The 19164-nt window shown below is 36.5% G+C and overlaps 1 protein-coding gene, 1 long non-coding RNA gene and 1 other non-coding gene across 3 annotated transcripts; all 3 read right to left on the reverse strand.

Annotated features, from left to right (window-relative positions):
- Positions 1–2484: 2484 nt before the first annotated feature.
- On the reverse strand, positions 2485–4399 carry CPR11 (cuticular protein RR-1 motif 11). Its single transcript, NM_001173266.1, is given in 3 exon segments — positions 2485–2492; positions 3195–3894; positions 4364–4399. Coding segments are annotated over 3 exon segments (744 nt in total).
- Positions 4400–9371: 4972 nt separating this feature from the next.
- On the reverse strand, positions 9372–18281 carry LOC134200640 (uncharacterized). Its single transcript, XR_009975640.1, has 2 exons — positions 18055–18281; positions 9372–9719 (listed from the first exon to the last, which is right to left on the reverse strand). It is a non-coding gene; the product is annotated as an uncharacterized LOC134200640 (long non-coding RNA).
- Mir2849-3 (microRNA mir-2849-3) lies at positions 10103–10199 on the reverse strand. The gene has a single exon (NR_107462.1). It is a non-coding gene; the product is annotated as a microRNA mir-2849-3 (primary transcript).
- Positions 18282–19164: the final 883 nt, after the last annotated feature.

A 19164-nucleotide genomic window follows, 5' to 3' on the forward strand; every position in this document is an offset into this window, starting at 1 on the left:
GTTGTACGGAAGCTGGCGACGATTGTGTTCCGAAAGCATCATTCTGAGTGAATCCGGTTTGGAAGGACGACGGCCGATTGCTGCTAGTCAGAAGCTCGTTTATTTGACCTTGGCCTTGGGGTTGTTGAACTGGAAAGGCGGAAGGCTGCTTCTGTGTATTGTACGAACCGAAAGTAGGTTTGAAGCTTTGAAAGTCCGCTACATGAGAATTTTGTCCTGTTTGGGATGGGAACTGCGAAGTACCGATTTGGCTTGTTGTTGTACTTGTAGACGGTTGGCTTGGATTATTGGAAATCTGACCTTGTGCGCCGGCGTCACCTTCGTGCTTTTCTTCGTTTTGTTTCATAGATGTTGTTAGACCAGCTTGCGGAACAGAGTTTTGAGGCTTGAATGACCCAAAATTATTAGAAGCAGTTTCAGTTGAACCTTGGGGAGAGGTTGATTGCAAAAGTCCCGGTCGAGACACTGATTCTATGGAACCAGAGACTTGTTGCTGATTTCCGTAAGAAGATTGTGAGTTTAGAGTAGATGAAGTGAACTGTCCGGGAGGACTTCCAGATGGGGTTGGAAACCCTCCGATAGATCCAAATGGTTTATTTGTACTAAAAGTGAAAGCTCCTGGCTTTTGAGGCTGTGCATTATAATTAAGTTGAGTTTGTCCGGCGTCACTAAAAGGTGGCAAGTACTCATTATTTATAAAACCACTTTGTCCAGCTTGGCCAAAGTTATTGGTGGTAGTTCCAGTTGGCTTATAGTTTGACCCAAATTGTTGGATACCCGGTTTGCTTGAAGTACCAGTATAAGTTAGTGAATTTTGAGCAATAGGTTGTTCATCATTAGATGATGACTGCTGATTGTTAGCTGTAGATGGTGTTCCTTGTGCTTCATCAAATTGGGTGAAAGAACCGATAATAGCGCTGCCAATGTTTGTCTGGGAGGTTGAGCCACCAAGCAATGACGGTCCTTGATTAGGCAGGAGACTAGGAAACGTACTGGGAATTATCGAAGATTGACCAAACTGTGGTTTCAGTGACTGCAATCCATGTTGTACAGCAGATCCAATAGCAGAACCAGTGCTGATCAAACTATCAAAACCATTTTGTCCTCCAGGTTTCGAAATGAACTGCGATCCTATTTGGGCCAATTGGCCAAAACCTGGCAATGGTTGGCCAGTAAATGTTTGGCTGCTCAATCCGGGGATGATGGTTGGTACGTCATTTTGCGTTTGAGCGCCATTAGCGGGGCCCGAGTTCAAGCCGTTCTGATTGATGACAGCTCCATTGGAAGTCGTATCTGATCCAGGTCGCTTGTCAAATTGACTCTGTTGTTCGCCATTGTATTTATTACTGTCACTCTCAGTGTAATCACCTTCCGCATTGTATTTCTGAGCATCGTAAGAGCCTGCAAAATAAAAATGAAAGTTGTCTATCATTTGTCAGCGACGTCTCAATAGGCATATGTCATTGATACATAGATCAGAGAGCACAATAACCTAAGCCGACCTGTGACATCTTTTTGAATGAAATAGTTTTTTTTTTGGCTTTGATTCAGGAATAGATGTTACATCACGTGAACATCGATAAATTAATTTCGTTATAATGTTCTACATTTTTTACTAAAGTTTTGAAAAACGCATGTCAATATTAAATATTTAGCTATATAATGAGAGCGTTGTGTCTTTTAGATATTGAATTTGAAATATTGCAAAGACATGAGAGATTGGAATTTAAATGCAATAAAAACATCCATTTTAAATTCATAACAAAAAACTTGCGCGGATTAGTAACTAGTTTTCTTTATTGTTTTTAAATTAATGTTTTTGTTTTGTTTGAAATAACGGATGGACGTATCGCCTGTGCAAAATAGTGAGGCGTTTTTATTACGTATATGAATGGATGGGCTCATCTGTCTTAAGGTGGCTATTGGAGTCCGTAGATAATACAGACTTAATGCCGTCACCTGAGATGTGAATTAGAAATCTCAATTAAATTGTATTACAGATATTCCACGGTGGGATAATACACGGCAGTAAAAGCCAGGTCGTGGTACCTACCCGTGCAAGTTTATAAGCCCTACTACCTGTGAATACATTGGCATATTTCAAAGTATATGATTTCAAGCAGTTAAAAATAAATAGCAATATCTTCGGTATTGATAATTGCAGTATCAGTTTTGCGATATGAAGACATTATTTTGAGACAGAATTCAAACAGAAATAATGTAAAAGATTCGTCTACCATTAAATTTCATTAACAGTGCATTACTTCATAAATATTTCTGTAAATGCAACGGCACTGGTATTATGTATAGATATAATGTGCATGACCGTCTTTGATTGGAAAATACAAATCCATTAACTGAATAGATAAACGGTCCGAATTATCGTCGATATGATGTACAAGATTAATTTCCAACGGGTCAGATACATAAACGTATCGTTTTATTTGTTTACAAATTTGTGTTTCGTTAGCATACGTATCTTTTTTATAATCCTATTAATGTTAAAATCGATTACTCATTTTTTTAGTTCGTTTGAAAGTTTGTTTTGCAAGACCGTTTTATTGTAAGTCGAGTGTTAGTAAATCTGTAATACTAATATTAAATAAGTGTAATTTTTACGTTTGGATACTTCTTACTCAATCATGGAAAAACGATTGAAACTATTGGAAAAAATTGGATTGGGATAAAGTACAGAGATAATTTAGAACCTGGATTATGACATAGCCCACTTTTTACTATGGAAATGACATGCGTATATTGTAATAGTGCTTTCATTTTTTCGTGATTTTACATACCAACTAAATGACCTGATAATTTATGGATCAGAGAGTGACACAAGCTACGGTCTATCCCGGGAAATTCAACACGTTTTAATTCTCTCTAAATTAAAAAAGTAACGCGAGTGAAATCGCTAGCTAAGGTCTGATAGCTTACAAAAAGATTGATTGACTAAGAAAAAAGATTACCTTAAGACTCTAAGCTTGTACCTATATTAATTTTGTGATATTGATATCCATCTATATTACATACTGATAGCTTTGTTGGTCCAGTGATCTTGACTACCATGCAAAGAATCTAGTTTCGATTCTCAGTCGGAGTAAATATATTTGTTGAACTTTTAATGAACAAGTGACCCCATTAGCCAAACATCTTACAAGCCCTAAGGATAAAATTGAACAAAATATCTGACTCACCGTCGTCAACTAGGCCAGCAGCTTCATCCTTTTTGTTCTGCTCGATGGACTTTAGAATCTCGTCAGGAATCGGAGGAGCGGTCGGCAAATGGTTTCCTTGCGGCTTGTACCCGTTCTTATCAGCAGTGTAGGTGACGCTATAGACTTGGCCATCGTCGCCCTTGTAAGAGTACCCGCCCTGGGCATGCACTCCATCATGGGCCACGCCATTTTCTCCGACAGCTATTCCATTATCAGTTTCGAAGCCATAATTATAGTTATTTATGTCGACATTGTTTTCGTAAGTTATTATATTCGAATTCCTGTCTTGAGTCGCTTGAGGTCTTTCGGGTTTCGCTTCGAATGCCCCATTTACTTGGCCGCTTAGTGGAGCCCCGAAATTGTTTTGAGAGCCTCTGAAGGCTGCGTCACCAACCTTAGATGCCGTCGATCCGTAGGAAGGTCTTGGGCCACCCAAACCGGACTGTTCCGATTCACCTGTAGATCTAGTGCCAGTTAATGCTGCGTCTACCACGACGCCCTGGGCATCGTTAGTATAACCGCCGGCTGGTAGTTCTCCTATTCCTTGGTTAAAGCTTCCCGTGAGAGGAGTTTGTAAGGACCCTGGACTCCCACCAGCTGTTTTAGCAGAAGCGGGTGGTAGGTAGGTCCTGTCTAACTTCGCGGCGCCACATACCGCTGTGAGAGCGGTTAGTACCAGCTGGAACCAAAAAATTTACTTCAAACAGTCGTTCTTGAAAAAATAAATATTATTTAGATATTTCGTGAAGCATTTATTACCATAATATGTAGATAGATTTATATATCACATAAAGATTACCATAGATACCACATGTAGACTTAGATTTAACTATATAATTAAACACTTAAGGATACTAATAAAACAATTCTCATACGTTAGAAATACCTTGACGAATCGTTATTCACGTTAATTTAGACTTTTTTCTATTCTAAAATAAAATAGTGTAAAATAAACTATGTTTAATTCGTTTTGCCGTTTTGTTACGTAATGTGATCGATTATTTTAGTTTTGTACAGTTTCAAGAGGATTTAAAGGGTTTGGATATGATTCTGGAAAACTGACCATAGCTAATGACAATTAACGCACTAAGCGAAGATCTACACCTACCTGCTACTAGTGATGTCCATGAGCAACAGTCACTACGTACAATCAGGACAGTGTGTTCGTATGCCGACAGCCGCATTGAAAAACATATTAATATGAACATCAAATTTGGAGACTGTAAGTTTTGTGTTGAGTGATCATTGTAAGGTATTTTACTAACTTTCGTAAATGCCTTTTTGGTTAATGAGAGAAGAGACGTTGCTTTATAAAAATTAAACATTTGTTTTTATAATTTGCGTGATTAATACTGGTAGGATAGCTCGAAAGTAGACGATAATGTGAGGAGAGCTTCCTAAAAAGACTTTGGAAGGACTTTGTTAAAAGGCTGTGTAAGGTAATGTAAGGGAGAAGGATGTCAGTCCAGAGATGAGGTACGATAGGCCTGAATGGACATTCTGTACCGACCCAACGTAGTGGGACGAAGGCACGAACAACAAGGATATTCAGAGCCTCCACTGGTTGCTACCATCATGGATATTTATATTTGACTTGTTCGAATAGTCGTTATATAGTACAAGTGAGATAATGACATCTTGTTGCAAGTTGGGAGGCATTCGCATTAATTATATCCTTGGACTCAAGTGGCCTTTCTTTACTTCAGACTTTATTTCAGTTGGGGTTTGAGATTCTCCAACCAACTAGTATGGCTAAAAAGATAGACAATAAGGGTGTAATCTTACAATTGTTACAAAAGTTAATTGTGTTTCATATGTGAGCTTTTTAAAAATAAAGCTGTGTGTCTTTGTCTAACAAGAAATAGCGGGATGTGTTTTCTCACGCAAAACTTATTACCAAATTATTTGATTTATATTTCGGATTTAACATAATATTTTGTATGTATTTACAAATATTATGATAATAGCATTTTGTATTTAAACGATGATTTAAGGATAAAAACGAGAGAGCTCATATTTTTATGAAAATGCGAACATACATAATAATAACTTTAATAAATAATTAATTTTTTTACCGTTAAACGGATTTAGATCTTGATGACTCATTTTCGACATATTTTTTGAAAGAAACAACTTCGATTTATTTTTTATAGGTTTTTTTTTCTATTTTTAATCGTATTCAATATAGCGCTTAAGTTCTGATAAGCACTTTACAATTATGAATCCAATTCACATGTTTGAATGCACGAAAAAACCTCACCCCGTAGAAGAAAAAATAAAGGTTATATTACCAAAATCATTTTTGGCGGCCTTCTTCGTTTTTGGATGCTGCTCACTGGATGACCCAAGACACACTACAAGATTACATGATAACTTAAGCTTTTTATAGTCCGCTAAAACGTGCTGCGTCTGCATCGGGCTATGAGCACCGTTATGCTAAATTATTGTGTTGTTAACGCCCACCTTAAGCACTCGAGTTTAGAGATCATATTCGTTTGATAAGTATTTCGCAAGTAATTTTGCTAATAGCACCCCTATTTTTTTGATTTGGGTTAGCCATTTCGGTTGGTAGGGCTTCGTGTCTATACAGGTTTATTCTACCTGTCGCTGTCGTCAAGTGGTCGTGGATTCTGGTCTGAAGATCGAGACAACCGCTGTACAAACAGAATTGAGATTCCACGTCTTGAAATTGGTGTCAATAATAGTTAAATCCGTGAACTTGGCTTTGGAGATAATTCCTTCGACATTTACCCCATTACGTTCAGTGATTTTAGTATCGATTTATATTGACTTTGTAACTAGAAACACTCTCTTATATATACAATTGACAGTCGAATTAGCGTTGAATATGAAATTTGGTACCAACTATTTTTATATACGCAAAGTTAATTGTAAGTCAATATATGAACCATGATAATATGTCGTACAAAAGTACTGTTTATTACAAAATTAAATGTCTTTCAGTTGGCCTTGACAGCGAGATGTAAATTGGACTGTAAATACTCCTCATAGTTTTTTTGTGATGTAATTTAAAATTATGTATTGAGAATTTCAAAAAAACACCTCCCGATTTAAAAATATTCTTGACAATAATAAAATTCTTTGACGTCTCTTTTCTCGATGTTAAATTTCCTGTCCCACGAAAGGATTATTATAGTCGAAACATTTGCATCACAAAGACCTCTGAACTACAAATAAACTACGTAAAATTTAATGTTATTAAATGAATAATTTTTAAAGATCTGTCATTAAATTGTATCTTAAAGTTTCTTGACCTCAACGTGTATTCTTTATACTATCTTGTTTAATTGTTTGAATTATTATAGACTCTTCATATTGACATGAAGTCGAATTCTTTATTCCTGAAATCCTTTTAAAATAAGCCCTAGCACCAGTAGTTAGAGAATTTTTTTTTAAACTATTTTATGAATATTATTTGTCTTGGTCTAATTGTAAGTGACTAATTCTTTGACCGTGTGAGTTTGAGTCACAATTGGCGACATCTTTGAAGACAAATATCTTGTCTCATATTAAGTATTTCAGGTAAACCAACAACTTAGAGCCGTTGAGTTCTTTTTCCCCCTACCTATTCACTGGTAGCGTAAGGGGCTATTTCAGCTAAGCGCGGACGGGTATTTGCTAACACTAGCCCTAGCAAGAGTAGGGCCTCGCAGAGTCTACCACCGGATCGGAATTGCGACCCACTGAGAAGATCTGACGAGAAACTCAGTGGGCTGTGTCTATGGGTTAGTTCGCTCGTCGAACTCTTCGTCGTAATCGACTAGTTCGACGAGGATGGTGACTGGTGCTTGAGAGACCTAAAAGCACCGAGAGTGAATCTGGGGGATCCGACATGTTTCCGGCGACGGCAGCTTTGCGTTGCCCTGTCGGGGTCGGATAAGTTCTAGTAACCTCGGTGGGCTATGCTAGTTTTGCAGAACAAGTAGGTGAGCTCACGGGGCTCTAACCTGATGACGTTGCTAACACTAACCCTAGCGAGAGCATTGCTTCGCAGAGTCGTTGAGTTAATTGAACGGTTAATGTATATTTGTACGTCTAATTATAGAAAAAAACCTGTTCAACCAAGAACAGTTACTCATATTTCGTGAACACGAGATTCTCCTCTATGGAAGTCTTTCGGGAACCTTTGCGTTTGGAACCATTCTCTCATGACTGTCTGTTGGGTTGTGACTTCTCAAATGAGACTTCAAATGCATTCAGTATTCGTTTAAGATTCGGATGGTTCGAAGATCTGAGTATATTTGTTCTTATCAATAATATTCCGTACCCGTAATGTAACTGATGGACCTAGCTTTAGGTCATTAGGTCTGAGAAGATTTTAAACAGCAAACGCCCACATTTGCGTTACAAAGAGACAATAAGCGTTAAATCTATTAAGCTATGAATGCTTAAATGTGATCACAGTCGCTCATTACATAGGAAAAGACGCATTAATTGACGGCATCGACATTTTTAACGACGCGTGTCCTGGTCTCAGAAACAAACTAGTATCCAAGTTCCTTTGTTTATAATTCGTGAAAGAATGTTAACTCTTGTTTTCGTGTTCTTTTCAATTATTATTTTTATGTCGTACTGTTAAAATTTTAATTTAACCAATTTTTCCGCTGTTTGTAAAACTGCTGTAACATGTCATAGTGTGTTATAAGAGATTGCTGTACATGCCTGTAACTGGCTTACATACAAGTACTTAATTTTATACATGTTAATTTTAAGCTTGAATGTTTTGTGTTTTTTTTGTCGTTTTTTTATTGCCCTTGTAGGCAGACGAGCATACGGCCCACCTGATGGTGAGTGGTTACCGTCGCCCATGGACTTCAGCAATGCCAGGGGCAGAGCCAAGCCGCTGCCTACCGCTTAATACTCTCCACAAGCCTCGTTTGAAGAAGGACATGTCATAGCGCTCGGGAAACAACGTGGAGGGGAGCTCATTCCTTAGCCGGATGGTACGTGTTTCTAAATAAATAAATAAACAAAAAAAGAACAAAGCCTATAACAAAAAAAATACCAAATTCGCATTCTCCTGCTTGAAGGCGTCTTTGAATAATGCCGTTGATATTTATCGAGAGGTCGTTTAAAAAAAACAAAATGTTCATTAAATAAACTTGGAATGTATTGTTCTGGAAACTGGTTAAGTGACAAGTGAATGTATACATAAATGACATGCGTATTGCAGGTTTTGCGCCGCCAACGGAATCTCAATTATTTTTAATATATATGTCGTTCCATGAGCAGTTTAGGCTAAGACATTTTAAATACGCTTTTATTAGCTTCAGACGTATGTATGTTTGTAACGGAATCTTTGTATAAGAATTCAACTAAAAATGAAAAATAAATAATAGTTCAAAAAAAAATAACAAAATACGCTTTAATGGAAAATCCAACTAAGAAATAGAAAATAAATTTTAATAAATTTGAATTAAAAATAGTGTAAGAAAGAAGTGTCAAAATAACCCTTCTACTCATATATGTTCATAAAATATTTATAACTACTTATACCGTGCACCCCACGCTTTTTATATAATAAAATCATTTTTTCTTACACTATTTTTAATTATAATTTACTAAAATTTATTTTCTATTTCTTAGTTGGATTTTCTATATAAGCGCATTTTGTTAGTTTTTTTAAACTATTATTCCATTTTACGGCCGGACAGGAAGGAATGCATATATATAGATAAATAGATATATAGTCTCCATTTAACCCCAAATAACGTTAAAGGTAACTCTGATAGGCGTTCCGTCTGGTACAGCATTGTGGATCAGACCAAAAATCAAATCTGTACCTCAGAGGCATACAACATTAAGAGCCTAAAGTCAAATTTTACAGGAGAGGCAAAAATGCGCGTAGAGAAATTTTGAATGTAATTTTGAGAGAGTTATAATAGAGGCAGAGTAATTAACTTAGCTGTATTTTTTATAATAAATAGAGGGAAGTATCATGAAATACTTCATAATTCCGATAAATCTATCTATTATCTTTTTTTATGGACTTGAGGCTATATACCTTTAAAAAAAATGTATTTCTTAGAGGTATACAATATTATAAGGTAATCCAAATGTATATGGAAGTAATTTTGAAGGGGTTGAGGGAGACAGGAGGATTTATTTTATATAATAAAAATAATAAGTCTGTGCTAAGAAATTGAAATATTTATTTATCTGATTATTTATAGGAGACTAATAGCTCACTCGCAGCCTTCAGGCAAGTCAGGAACTTCCGCTCATGGAAGATTATTTTAATATTCATGAAACAGATGGAATCCACTGCAACGATTTTTGTAAGTCGTTGTATTTCAGTCCTGAAATGGGTTTTCGAGTTTCTCCAATAGGTTTCGTCGCGGACATCGAACATGCTCTTCGTTTGTTTCTAATAAAACTGACTTGTTAGAATGTTTCCTGGTCAAATGAACCCATCTATTTTTTTCGGAACTGCATCCACACTATAGCTGAATAAGGCACAGTTTCTCCTGCATTCGATTTTTTCTGTGAACAAAAAGAGTTAATGATCCTTCACAAAAAGCAGAAAAATCCTTAAAGTGATCGGTTTCCATATTCATAATTTTACTTTTATTATTTCTTGAACAGCTCTTAATAACCTACTGCCAGTGCCAGGGAGTAACAATGGGAAACTCTTGGATCTTTTTCTTTTCTCGTTCTATTATTGAGTTGATCACATCCACTTCCATGTGTGTCCTTTTAGTAAATACTTGTGGTTTATTATTTACAAATGCTCTTTTTGAGTCAATATCCAGAAGTACCTAAGCCACCATCAAGTATACATTCTTATTCTGCCCCGCACAATTGTCGCTCCATAAGATTACTTCTTTCAACGCTCTATCGTTAAAAACATTAACTATTCCTGATGCCATTTCATTTCCACCTCAACCCGCCATGGTTTCGTCCCACATAAAACATCAGTTATCTTTTGGAACTGAGTCCATAATCGTAAAGTTAAACGTCCACAGCTTTCTGTAATAGAAACTTTGGCTATAGTCAAATAGTGTTGGTAAACATCTTTGGAGATCTACAGTTAGAATTTTTTTGGCACCATGGCTTTCTTTCGCTTCAACTTTGTCAAATCCTTTTAGCGTATAGTGCAGACGCTAAAATGATTTAACGGATTTAAAGGAATTAACGGAAGGAAAGGATTTAAAGGAATTAACTGATTGATTGAGTAATTGGGTTTCTCTGTTTTCTATCATATTTTCTACATCTTCGATGGATGAGTTACTTGTTTCTGGTATAGTTACCTGCCTGTTTCCAACATACTCGCACTTTGTAGCGTCTACATCGGTGTCTGGTATATATTCTTTATCTAATGGTGAAAAATCTTTAGCTCATAAACTCATAACTTCAGCTCATAAACTTAACTGTACCTTTGTGTTGAAAGTTTGTAGATGGTACGAAATTTTTAGAAATATCAGTAAGCAAAACAGTGATTGACAGTTGGAATCCATTATCAGTAGCAACACCGATCGTACACTTTTCTTGAGATGGAGCTAAAAGTACGTTAAGTTCTAAACAACGTTCAGCCCGGTCAGTGTCAGAAGGTTGACGGCGAGAGGCATTAACAACTACTGAGCACTATCATGGGTTGGATTAAAATTTATTCGAAGAAAAGAATAACGGGTGTTGAGTTGGGTAATCTATGTTATAGGTATAATCTGTGTCATTGCATTTTTTTCCCTCCATTACTGCTGCAAAATTTATACAAATTGTTTGTCTCTAAAAAGTTACGTTTAATAAATTCTATAAAACTATCCAAGTTATTATTTAAATACGACAAAGTGGGTGAACAAACATATTTTGGTCCTTATCGAACCGGATTTGCAACAAACTCGAGTGTGTTCAACTTGAATTGACTTCGACAATATGAGCAAAATCACAGAACTTATCAATATTCTGGAGGAAAAAGCTGATCTGATATTAAAATGCACGACAAACATTAAAAAATGTCCGAAGACACGTATGACGAAGGGGTACGTAGAAACGAGGTTGAATACCATCGAAGATTACTGGCAAATATTTAAAGAAACACACGACACTCTTGTGAAGTCCCTCACCAAAGAAAAAAGATCGGATATATTATATTTTAAAGAGAATGTGTATAGCAATATTGAAGAGTTATATATGGATACAACATCAGATTTAAAGGATACTTTGTCCAATTTCGTACAAACTGCAGGTACCCCCACACCAATTAAACAACAAGATTTGAATATAAAATTACCCCATATACAATTACCTACGTTTACTGGACATTATGATGATTGGCCAACCTACAACGACATATTTACTTCACTTGTTCATCACAATATTAAATTATCTAAAGTTCAAAAATTACATTACTTAAAGGCAAGTGTTGCTGATGAAGCGGCTTCTCTACTCAAACACATATCGGTGACTGAAAGCAATTATGAACAGGCATGGGACATTTTAAAACAGAGATATGGTAATAAGAAACTTATTGTTAATTCACTTTTAAGAAGATTGTTTCAACAACCAAAAATAAACACACCTAATGCCATTCAACTAAAAAGATTATTAGATACTACAACTGAATGCCTGAGCAGCCTACAAAACCTTAACTTACCTGTTGAGTCATGGGATTTAATTATCATCTACATAATTGTGCAAAGACTGGATCCTGAAACACATAAAGCATGGGAAGAGTATAGTTTCCATAGAAATAGTGAAGACCTACCTACTTGGCAAGAAATGAAAAACTTTCTAGATTGTAAATTTAGAACAATGGAATTAGTAACATACACACCTCAAACAAAAGAATTGAAATCTTATAAACAAAAAACATTCCAAATTTCCACAACAGAAAAGATCTGTATTAAATGTAAAGAAAATCATACCCTTTGTCATTGTGAAGAATTTATTAAACTGTTACCAGATGAACGAATTGGTTTTGTGAAGAACAAGAATTTATGCTATAATTGCTTACTACCAGGACACCCAGTGTTTAAATGTCGACTCAGAATATCATGCAGAATCTGTGGTAAGCGGCACCATTCGTTACTACACAAAACAATCAATGGATTAGAGACAAACTATAAACAAGTTGAAGACACAAACATCCAACCAGGCCCTATAAAGGATAATGATGCAGACGTTGCTATACTGTCGCATATGGCGACAAAGAGGTCCACAGCATTGCTGGCCACAGCATTGATAACTGTTAAGAATAGTACAGGACATTATACAGTATTGCGCGCCTTAATAGATCAAGGGTCACAGGCTAATTTTATTAGTGAAAGAGCAGCACAACTTTTGAAAGTCAAAGGAACACCCACTAAGGGGACAATCACTGGAGTTGGATCTACACAAACGGAAGTAAATCTGGCAGTCCAGCTTAAAATATTATCTAGATACCAATGCAATTTCAAGCTCAACGTGGAAGCATATGTGATGCCTTCACGTTTAACAACATACTTACCGTCCACAACTATTGCCGACTCCACACTCACCTGGTCGCATTTGAAAGGTCTCAAGCTGGCAGATCCCACCTTTAATCAACCAGGGAGAGTTGATATGCTTCTAGGTGTAGAAGTATATGCAGCCATTCTGAAAAATGAAATTATTCGAGGTCCTCCTGGCTCTCCATGCGCACAACATACAAGTTTTGGATGGATTCTCTTTGGAAAGGTACACAATGACATTGAAGAAAGGAAAATAACAGTAATGCACCACCACATGGATTTTGATGAACTGTTACACACATTATGGGAGTTAGACTGTGATAATCAAAGAAAACTTACACAAGAAGAGGAACTCTGTGAGAACATTTATTATGAAAATGTTAGGAGAGACAATGAAGGAAGATACATTGTGAAATTACCTTTTAAATCATATGTCATACTAAGTACAGAAGGTAATACCAGGGATATAGCACTAAGAAGATTAACACAACTAGAGAGAAGATTACAGAGAGACATGAAGTTAAGGACAGAATACACTAAAGTGATGCAAGAATATATTGAATTGAATCATATGGAAGAAGTACCAGAAGAAGAATTAGGGAAACCCTCTGTCTACCTTCCTCATCATGCAGTTGTAAAGGATACAAGTGAGACTACCAAAGTAAGAACTGTGTTCAATGCCTCCTCAATGGGATCTAATAATGTTTCCATTAATGATGAGTTACTAGTTGGCCCACAATTGCAAGAAGACATGAGATCATTGGTTATGAGATGGAGACTAAAACGAGTTTGTTTCATAGCAGATATTGAGAAAATGTATCGGCAGATATTGGTTACCAAACAGGATGCAGATTACCAACGAATCTTGTGGAGAATTGATCCAAATCTTAAAGTCAAAGATTACAGATTGCTTCGGGTAACATTTGGAACTGCTTCGGCTCCGTTCCTTGCTGTAAGAACTCTACAACAAGTTGCAGAAGATGAAGGCAAAGATTTCCCTGAAGCAACTCAAATAATTAAGGAAGACTTCTGGATGGATGACTTATTATCTGGTAACGATACAGTAAGTGAAGCCATTGAATCAGCGAGAAATGTTAGTGACATCTTGAATCGTGGCGGTTTCAAATTACAAAAATGGTCTTCTAACAGTATTGAATTTATGAAAAATATTTCACCTACAGAAAGAAGTACATTGATAAATGTGGATATGAACCTGGGAGGAACTGTTAGAACATTGGGGTTATCATGGAATATAGGAGATGATGTGCTACAGTATAATCTTAATTTGCCAGAAGTGCCACTTACCATTACTAAGAGAAGTATACTTGCTGAGATACAACGCTTATTTGATCCACTTGGTTGGATAGCACCTGCCTTGTTACCTGGAAAACTAATAATACAAAGACTATGGTTGAAAAGACTTACCTGGGATGAAGAAGTAGACTCTGAAACTAAAAGAGATTGGTTAGAGATGAGAAACAACTTAAATTATTTAAAGGAAATTAAAATACCACGCTGGTTACTTATTACTAGTGATGTCATAGAAGATGTGTCAATACATGGATTTTGTGATGCATCAACAATTGCATATGGAGCAGTTGCTTACCTGAGAGTCAAAACTTACAATAATGAATATAAAACTATGCTGATAGCAGCGAAGACTAGAGTCGCACCTGTTAAACCAGTCTCACTGCCCCGTTTGGAACTGTGCGGTGCGGTGTTATTATCAAAGCTCTTGAAACACATCAGTCGTGCTACACGGATACCAAGGAAACAAATCTTTGCTTGGACAGATTCTACCATAGTACTATCATGGCTTACTGGAGACCCGACGAGATGGCAAACATTTGTGAGAAATCGTGTAGTAACAGTGCTTGACAATATTGGAAATGCATGGTATCATGTACAGTCTCAAGACAACCCTGCAGACATAGCATCAAGAGGAATGCTTCTTTCAGATCTCAAAGAATTTAGTTTATGGTGGAACGGCCCTAAATGGCTCACCCATGAAGAAATATTGATGTCTCGCGGAGATAATATTTCTACTGACCTAGAGTTGAGAAGAACAATTATCAATACAAACATAAAAATAGACAATAATCATAATGAAGGAAATTATATACACAATCAATTTGAAAACTTTAACAACTTGATGGAACTACAAAGAACTATTGTGTACTGCAAAAAATTCTTGAATTTTAAACGAAGTAGCGATAACATTAGTACAAAGTGCTTCAGCCCACTGGAGTTAACAGAGGCTCTTGAAACATGTGTGCGGTTAGCACAACATAATGATTTTGAACATGAAATCCACGATTTGTTACAAGGGACTGGAGTAAGTAATAGAAGTGTACTGAAGAATCTCAATCCTTATCTAGACAAGAAAGGTCTTCTCAGAGTAGGCGGTCGATTACGAAATGCGGAAATGGAAAATGACGCTAAATATCCTATGATCATAAGTCATAAGAACCCCATTGCAACATTGATAGTTAGTGATGCACACTTGAAGACACTTCATGGAGGACTCCAACTCACAATGAATTTTGTTAGATCAAGATTCTGGATCATAAGAGTAAAATCATTAATATCAGCTACAATACATAAATGTTTAATATGTGCAAAGCAGAAGGCTAAGGTCCGACACCAACTCATGGGAGACTTACCTGCAGCACGAGTAACACCCACTCGTCCATTCCTACACTCAGGAGTAGATTTTGCAGGCCCACTACAGATTCTGGTTTCCAGAGGAAGAGGCATGAAATGCACTAAGGGATACATATGTATATTTATATGCATGTCAACTAAAGCAATCCACTTGGAACTGGTTGGAGATTTAAGCACCGAGTCATTTTTAGGATGTTTTAGAAGATTTGTTGCCAGAAGAGGTCGATGCTCCCACATTTGGAGTGATCAAGGTACAAACTTTGTAGGAGCCAGTAAAGAATTAGCAAAAATGTGGCAAGAAGCAAAATTAAGTATACCTGAAGATTTAATAAACATTTTAGCTGAAGATGGAACCCATTGGCACTTTAACCCACCTTATAGCCCGAATTTTGGAGGTTTATGGGAAGCTGGGGTGAAATCTATAAAATATCACTTAAGAAGAATTCTTGATAGAACACTTACCTTTGAAGAGATGTCCACCACACTGTGCCAGATTGAAGCCTGCTTAAACTCGCGGCCACTATGTCCAATAGATCATAATGATATTGACAATTTAAATGTCCTTACTCCTGGACACTTTCTCATTGGAGAAGCTCCAATCAATGTACCTGAACCAGATCTTAGCCAGGTGAATGTAAACAGACTGTCTAGATGGCAACATACTCAGAGGATACTTCAAAACTTTTGGCATAAATGGAAGACGGAATATCTCACACGTTTACAACAAAGACCTAAATGGTTAACTATAAAGGAGGAGTTTAAAATTGGAGAAGTGGTTCTGATTAAGGAAGATCACCTTCCTCCAGGCAAATGGGCCTTAGGTCGCATAGTTGATAAATATCCTGGCTCTGATAACATCTGTAGAGTTTACAGCTTAAAATGTTGTGGTAAATTGATTAAGAGATCCATTAGTAGACTGTGTAAATTGCCAATTAATGAATAACTTTCATTTAACTTAAAATTTGGTTACTTTATAAACTTTATTGTTTTGTTTTTTACTAAATTAAATTTAAGTAAATCTATAAATATATTTAATACAAATAGTTAACAATTAATTGGCAATAATGGTTAAAGGATTGGTAAAGAAGGATGTTTAAAAAATAGATATTTATTCATGTAAAGTTAATGATACATTAAGAATGACCTAATGTTCATAAAATTCACCTATTTATTATAGGTTGTTTTGTACTTTCTGATATGTATTTTAAAATCTGATTTATGTTTGATATTGTAAATTCTAGTAATTTGTTTGGTTAAACTCTTGGAGCTTATCAGAATGAAAACTTACAATTTTGCTATGATTTACTGTGTTTCTCAAAAACTTCGTTTTTGGGGGGGCGGTATGTTGAGTTGGGTAATCTATGTTATAGGTATAATCTGTGTCATTGCATTTTTTTCCCTCCATTACTGCTGCAAAATTTATACAAATTGTTTGTCTCTAAAAAGTTACGTTTAATAAATTCTATAAAACTATCCAAGTTATTATTTAAATACGACAAAGTGGGTGAACAAACAACGGGCAATATGAGAGAAAGCTCGCCACTCAGCCACTCGCCACTTATACGACAAGCATGCAATTACCACTTGTTTACATTTCTATTATTTGTTCAGTATGTTCATGATAATGGAAGTAATAATAAGAGCACTTACTATATTCAGGAGTTGCATTACACTGTTCTCCGGCATTTGCAAGATTACATAGTAATTTTCCACGTGAAAACATATTATTTTTACACTTTTATACAATTAATTGCGTTATTTTATACGCTCAAAGCAACGACAGTTTCACGTGTATCGCGAGCGCCCCCGCGTTTTTTAAGAGGTATAGAACATTATATCCAATGAACAGCATTAACGTCGCGCTGTGGTTAGAGGCAAAAAATATCAACATCATTTGAGATCCTATACCCAGTTAATATTTGTGCAATTAATGTTATATACCATTGTATATCTCTTTTCATAGGCAACGTAGGATTTAATGCTTTATACCATTATGTAGAACTGGTTCTTGCGATTTTAATGGTATAAAAAACTTAATTTCGACAAAATGTGGAGTTACTATTGTTTACCTCTGAGGTACAGAAATACATAATTGGCTACACATAATATAATCATGAGTATGCAAAAAAAACCTCATATATAAAATGTTTGTTGAATATCTGAAAACGCCATATTGGATAAATATTTTCAGTGAATTTCAAATAGTACCTAATTAGTATGGTTTTTTATTAAGTAAATTATGATGTAGTATCTAAATTAGTTCAGACACTAAACATATTATTATGGTGATGAAATGTTTTCTCTAGCGTCGATAGCCAGAGAGGAAAGCCAGAAATACTTGGATTGAGCACACCCACAATTGAAGTCACTTGATTTAGTACGCGGTGGACCACGAAAACGGCTTAATTTCGGATCCTCCAGATCCACTAACAGTGCTTTTAGGTACCCCAAGCACCGGTCGTCGTCCTTGTCGAACCGTCGCTTGTGACGAAGGGCTCGGCGAGTAAGCTAACCCACAGATCAGATTCCACAGCTGGATCTTCTCAATGGGTCACGTTTCTGATCCGGTGGTAGATTTTTTTTTATTGCTTAGATGGGTGGACGAGCTCACAGCCGACCTGGTGTTAAGTGGTTACTGGTGCCCATAGACATCTACAACGTAAATGCACCACCCACCTTGAGATATAAGTTCTAAGATCTCATTATAGTTACAACGGCTGCCTTACCCTTCAGACCGAAACACATTATTGCTTCACGGCAGGAATTCTGCGAAGCACGGCTCTTGCTGGGGTTCGTGTTAGCAACGTCGTCAGATTTGAGCCCCGTGAGCTCACCTACTTGTTAAGGTTACGCTGATATTATGGTCTCCCTAGACCATCAGCTTAGGTAGGAAAAAAAAGAAGTAAAAAGGCTTGCTGTGCTCAAACTAGAAAGCGGATTGACTCATCCATTCAGGAAGTTGACAACGACAGCTGTCACTTTATTTAGTCGACGTCAATTGAAAGTTGGCCATTTGTCAAAAACGCGTGTTTGACAAATTTGTTTAATATTATGTCAGTTGCGCTAAAGTAGACCACAAGTAGACGTGAACTAGATGTATCATTCCGTTGATAGGAAATGATTTATGACGCACACTACATAATAGGTAAGATACGTGGTGTAATACGTAAAATCTGGGTTGACCCTTCGGTTTGGTAACAAATTTTAAAGCAGCTAAGATTCGTCTTGTATGAATATAAATGATAGGCACTTTAAAATTTGGTCCTTAAGCTAAGATTCATCTGAACTACACTACACTACTATACTTGAGACCTTAGAACTTATATCTCAAGTTGGGTGGCGCATTTACGCTGTGGATATCTATGGGCTCCAGTAACCACTTAACATCAGGTGGGCTGTGAGATCGTCCACCCATCTAAGCAATAAAAAAAAACTCAGCATTGGATGGACACGAGTTGAAGTAGAAGACGAATTTTTAGGTATCTGAGATTTTTTTAATCTTTTTATAGCATATATGGGTGTACTAGCTCACAGTCCACCTGGTGTTAAGTGGTTATCGGAGTCCATAGACATCCACAACGTAAATGCCACCACCCATCTTCAGATATGAGTTCAAGGTCTCAAGTATAGTTACAGCGGCTACCTCACCCTTCAAACCGAATGGAAGAAATCCAGAAAATTCCACACCTGAAGAAAAAAAACTTCAGAGGTGTCAAGGTACACCCGGATGGAACGAAGTTCCTTTCGATTAATTAGTGAAGGAATTGTATTTTTTTTTTATAGCTAAAAGAATTTATAGCAAGAAGTGTCGTGACAACTTTTCGTAAGAATTTATA

Source organism: Bombyx mori, chromosome 19, assembly GCF_030269925.1.
Source record: "Bombyx mori chromosome 19, ASM3026992v2".
In the NCBI taxonomy this organism is placed as follows: Eukaryota; Metazoa; Arthropoda; class Insecta; order Lepidoptera; family Bombycidae; genus Bombyx; species Bombyx mori.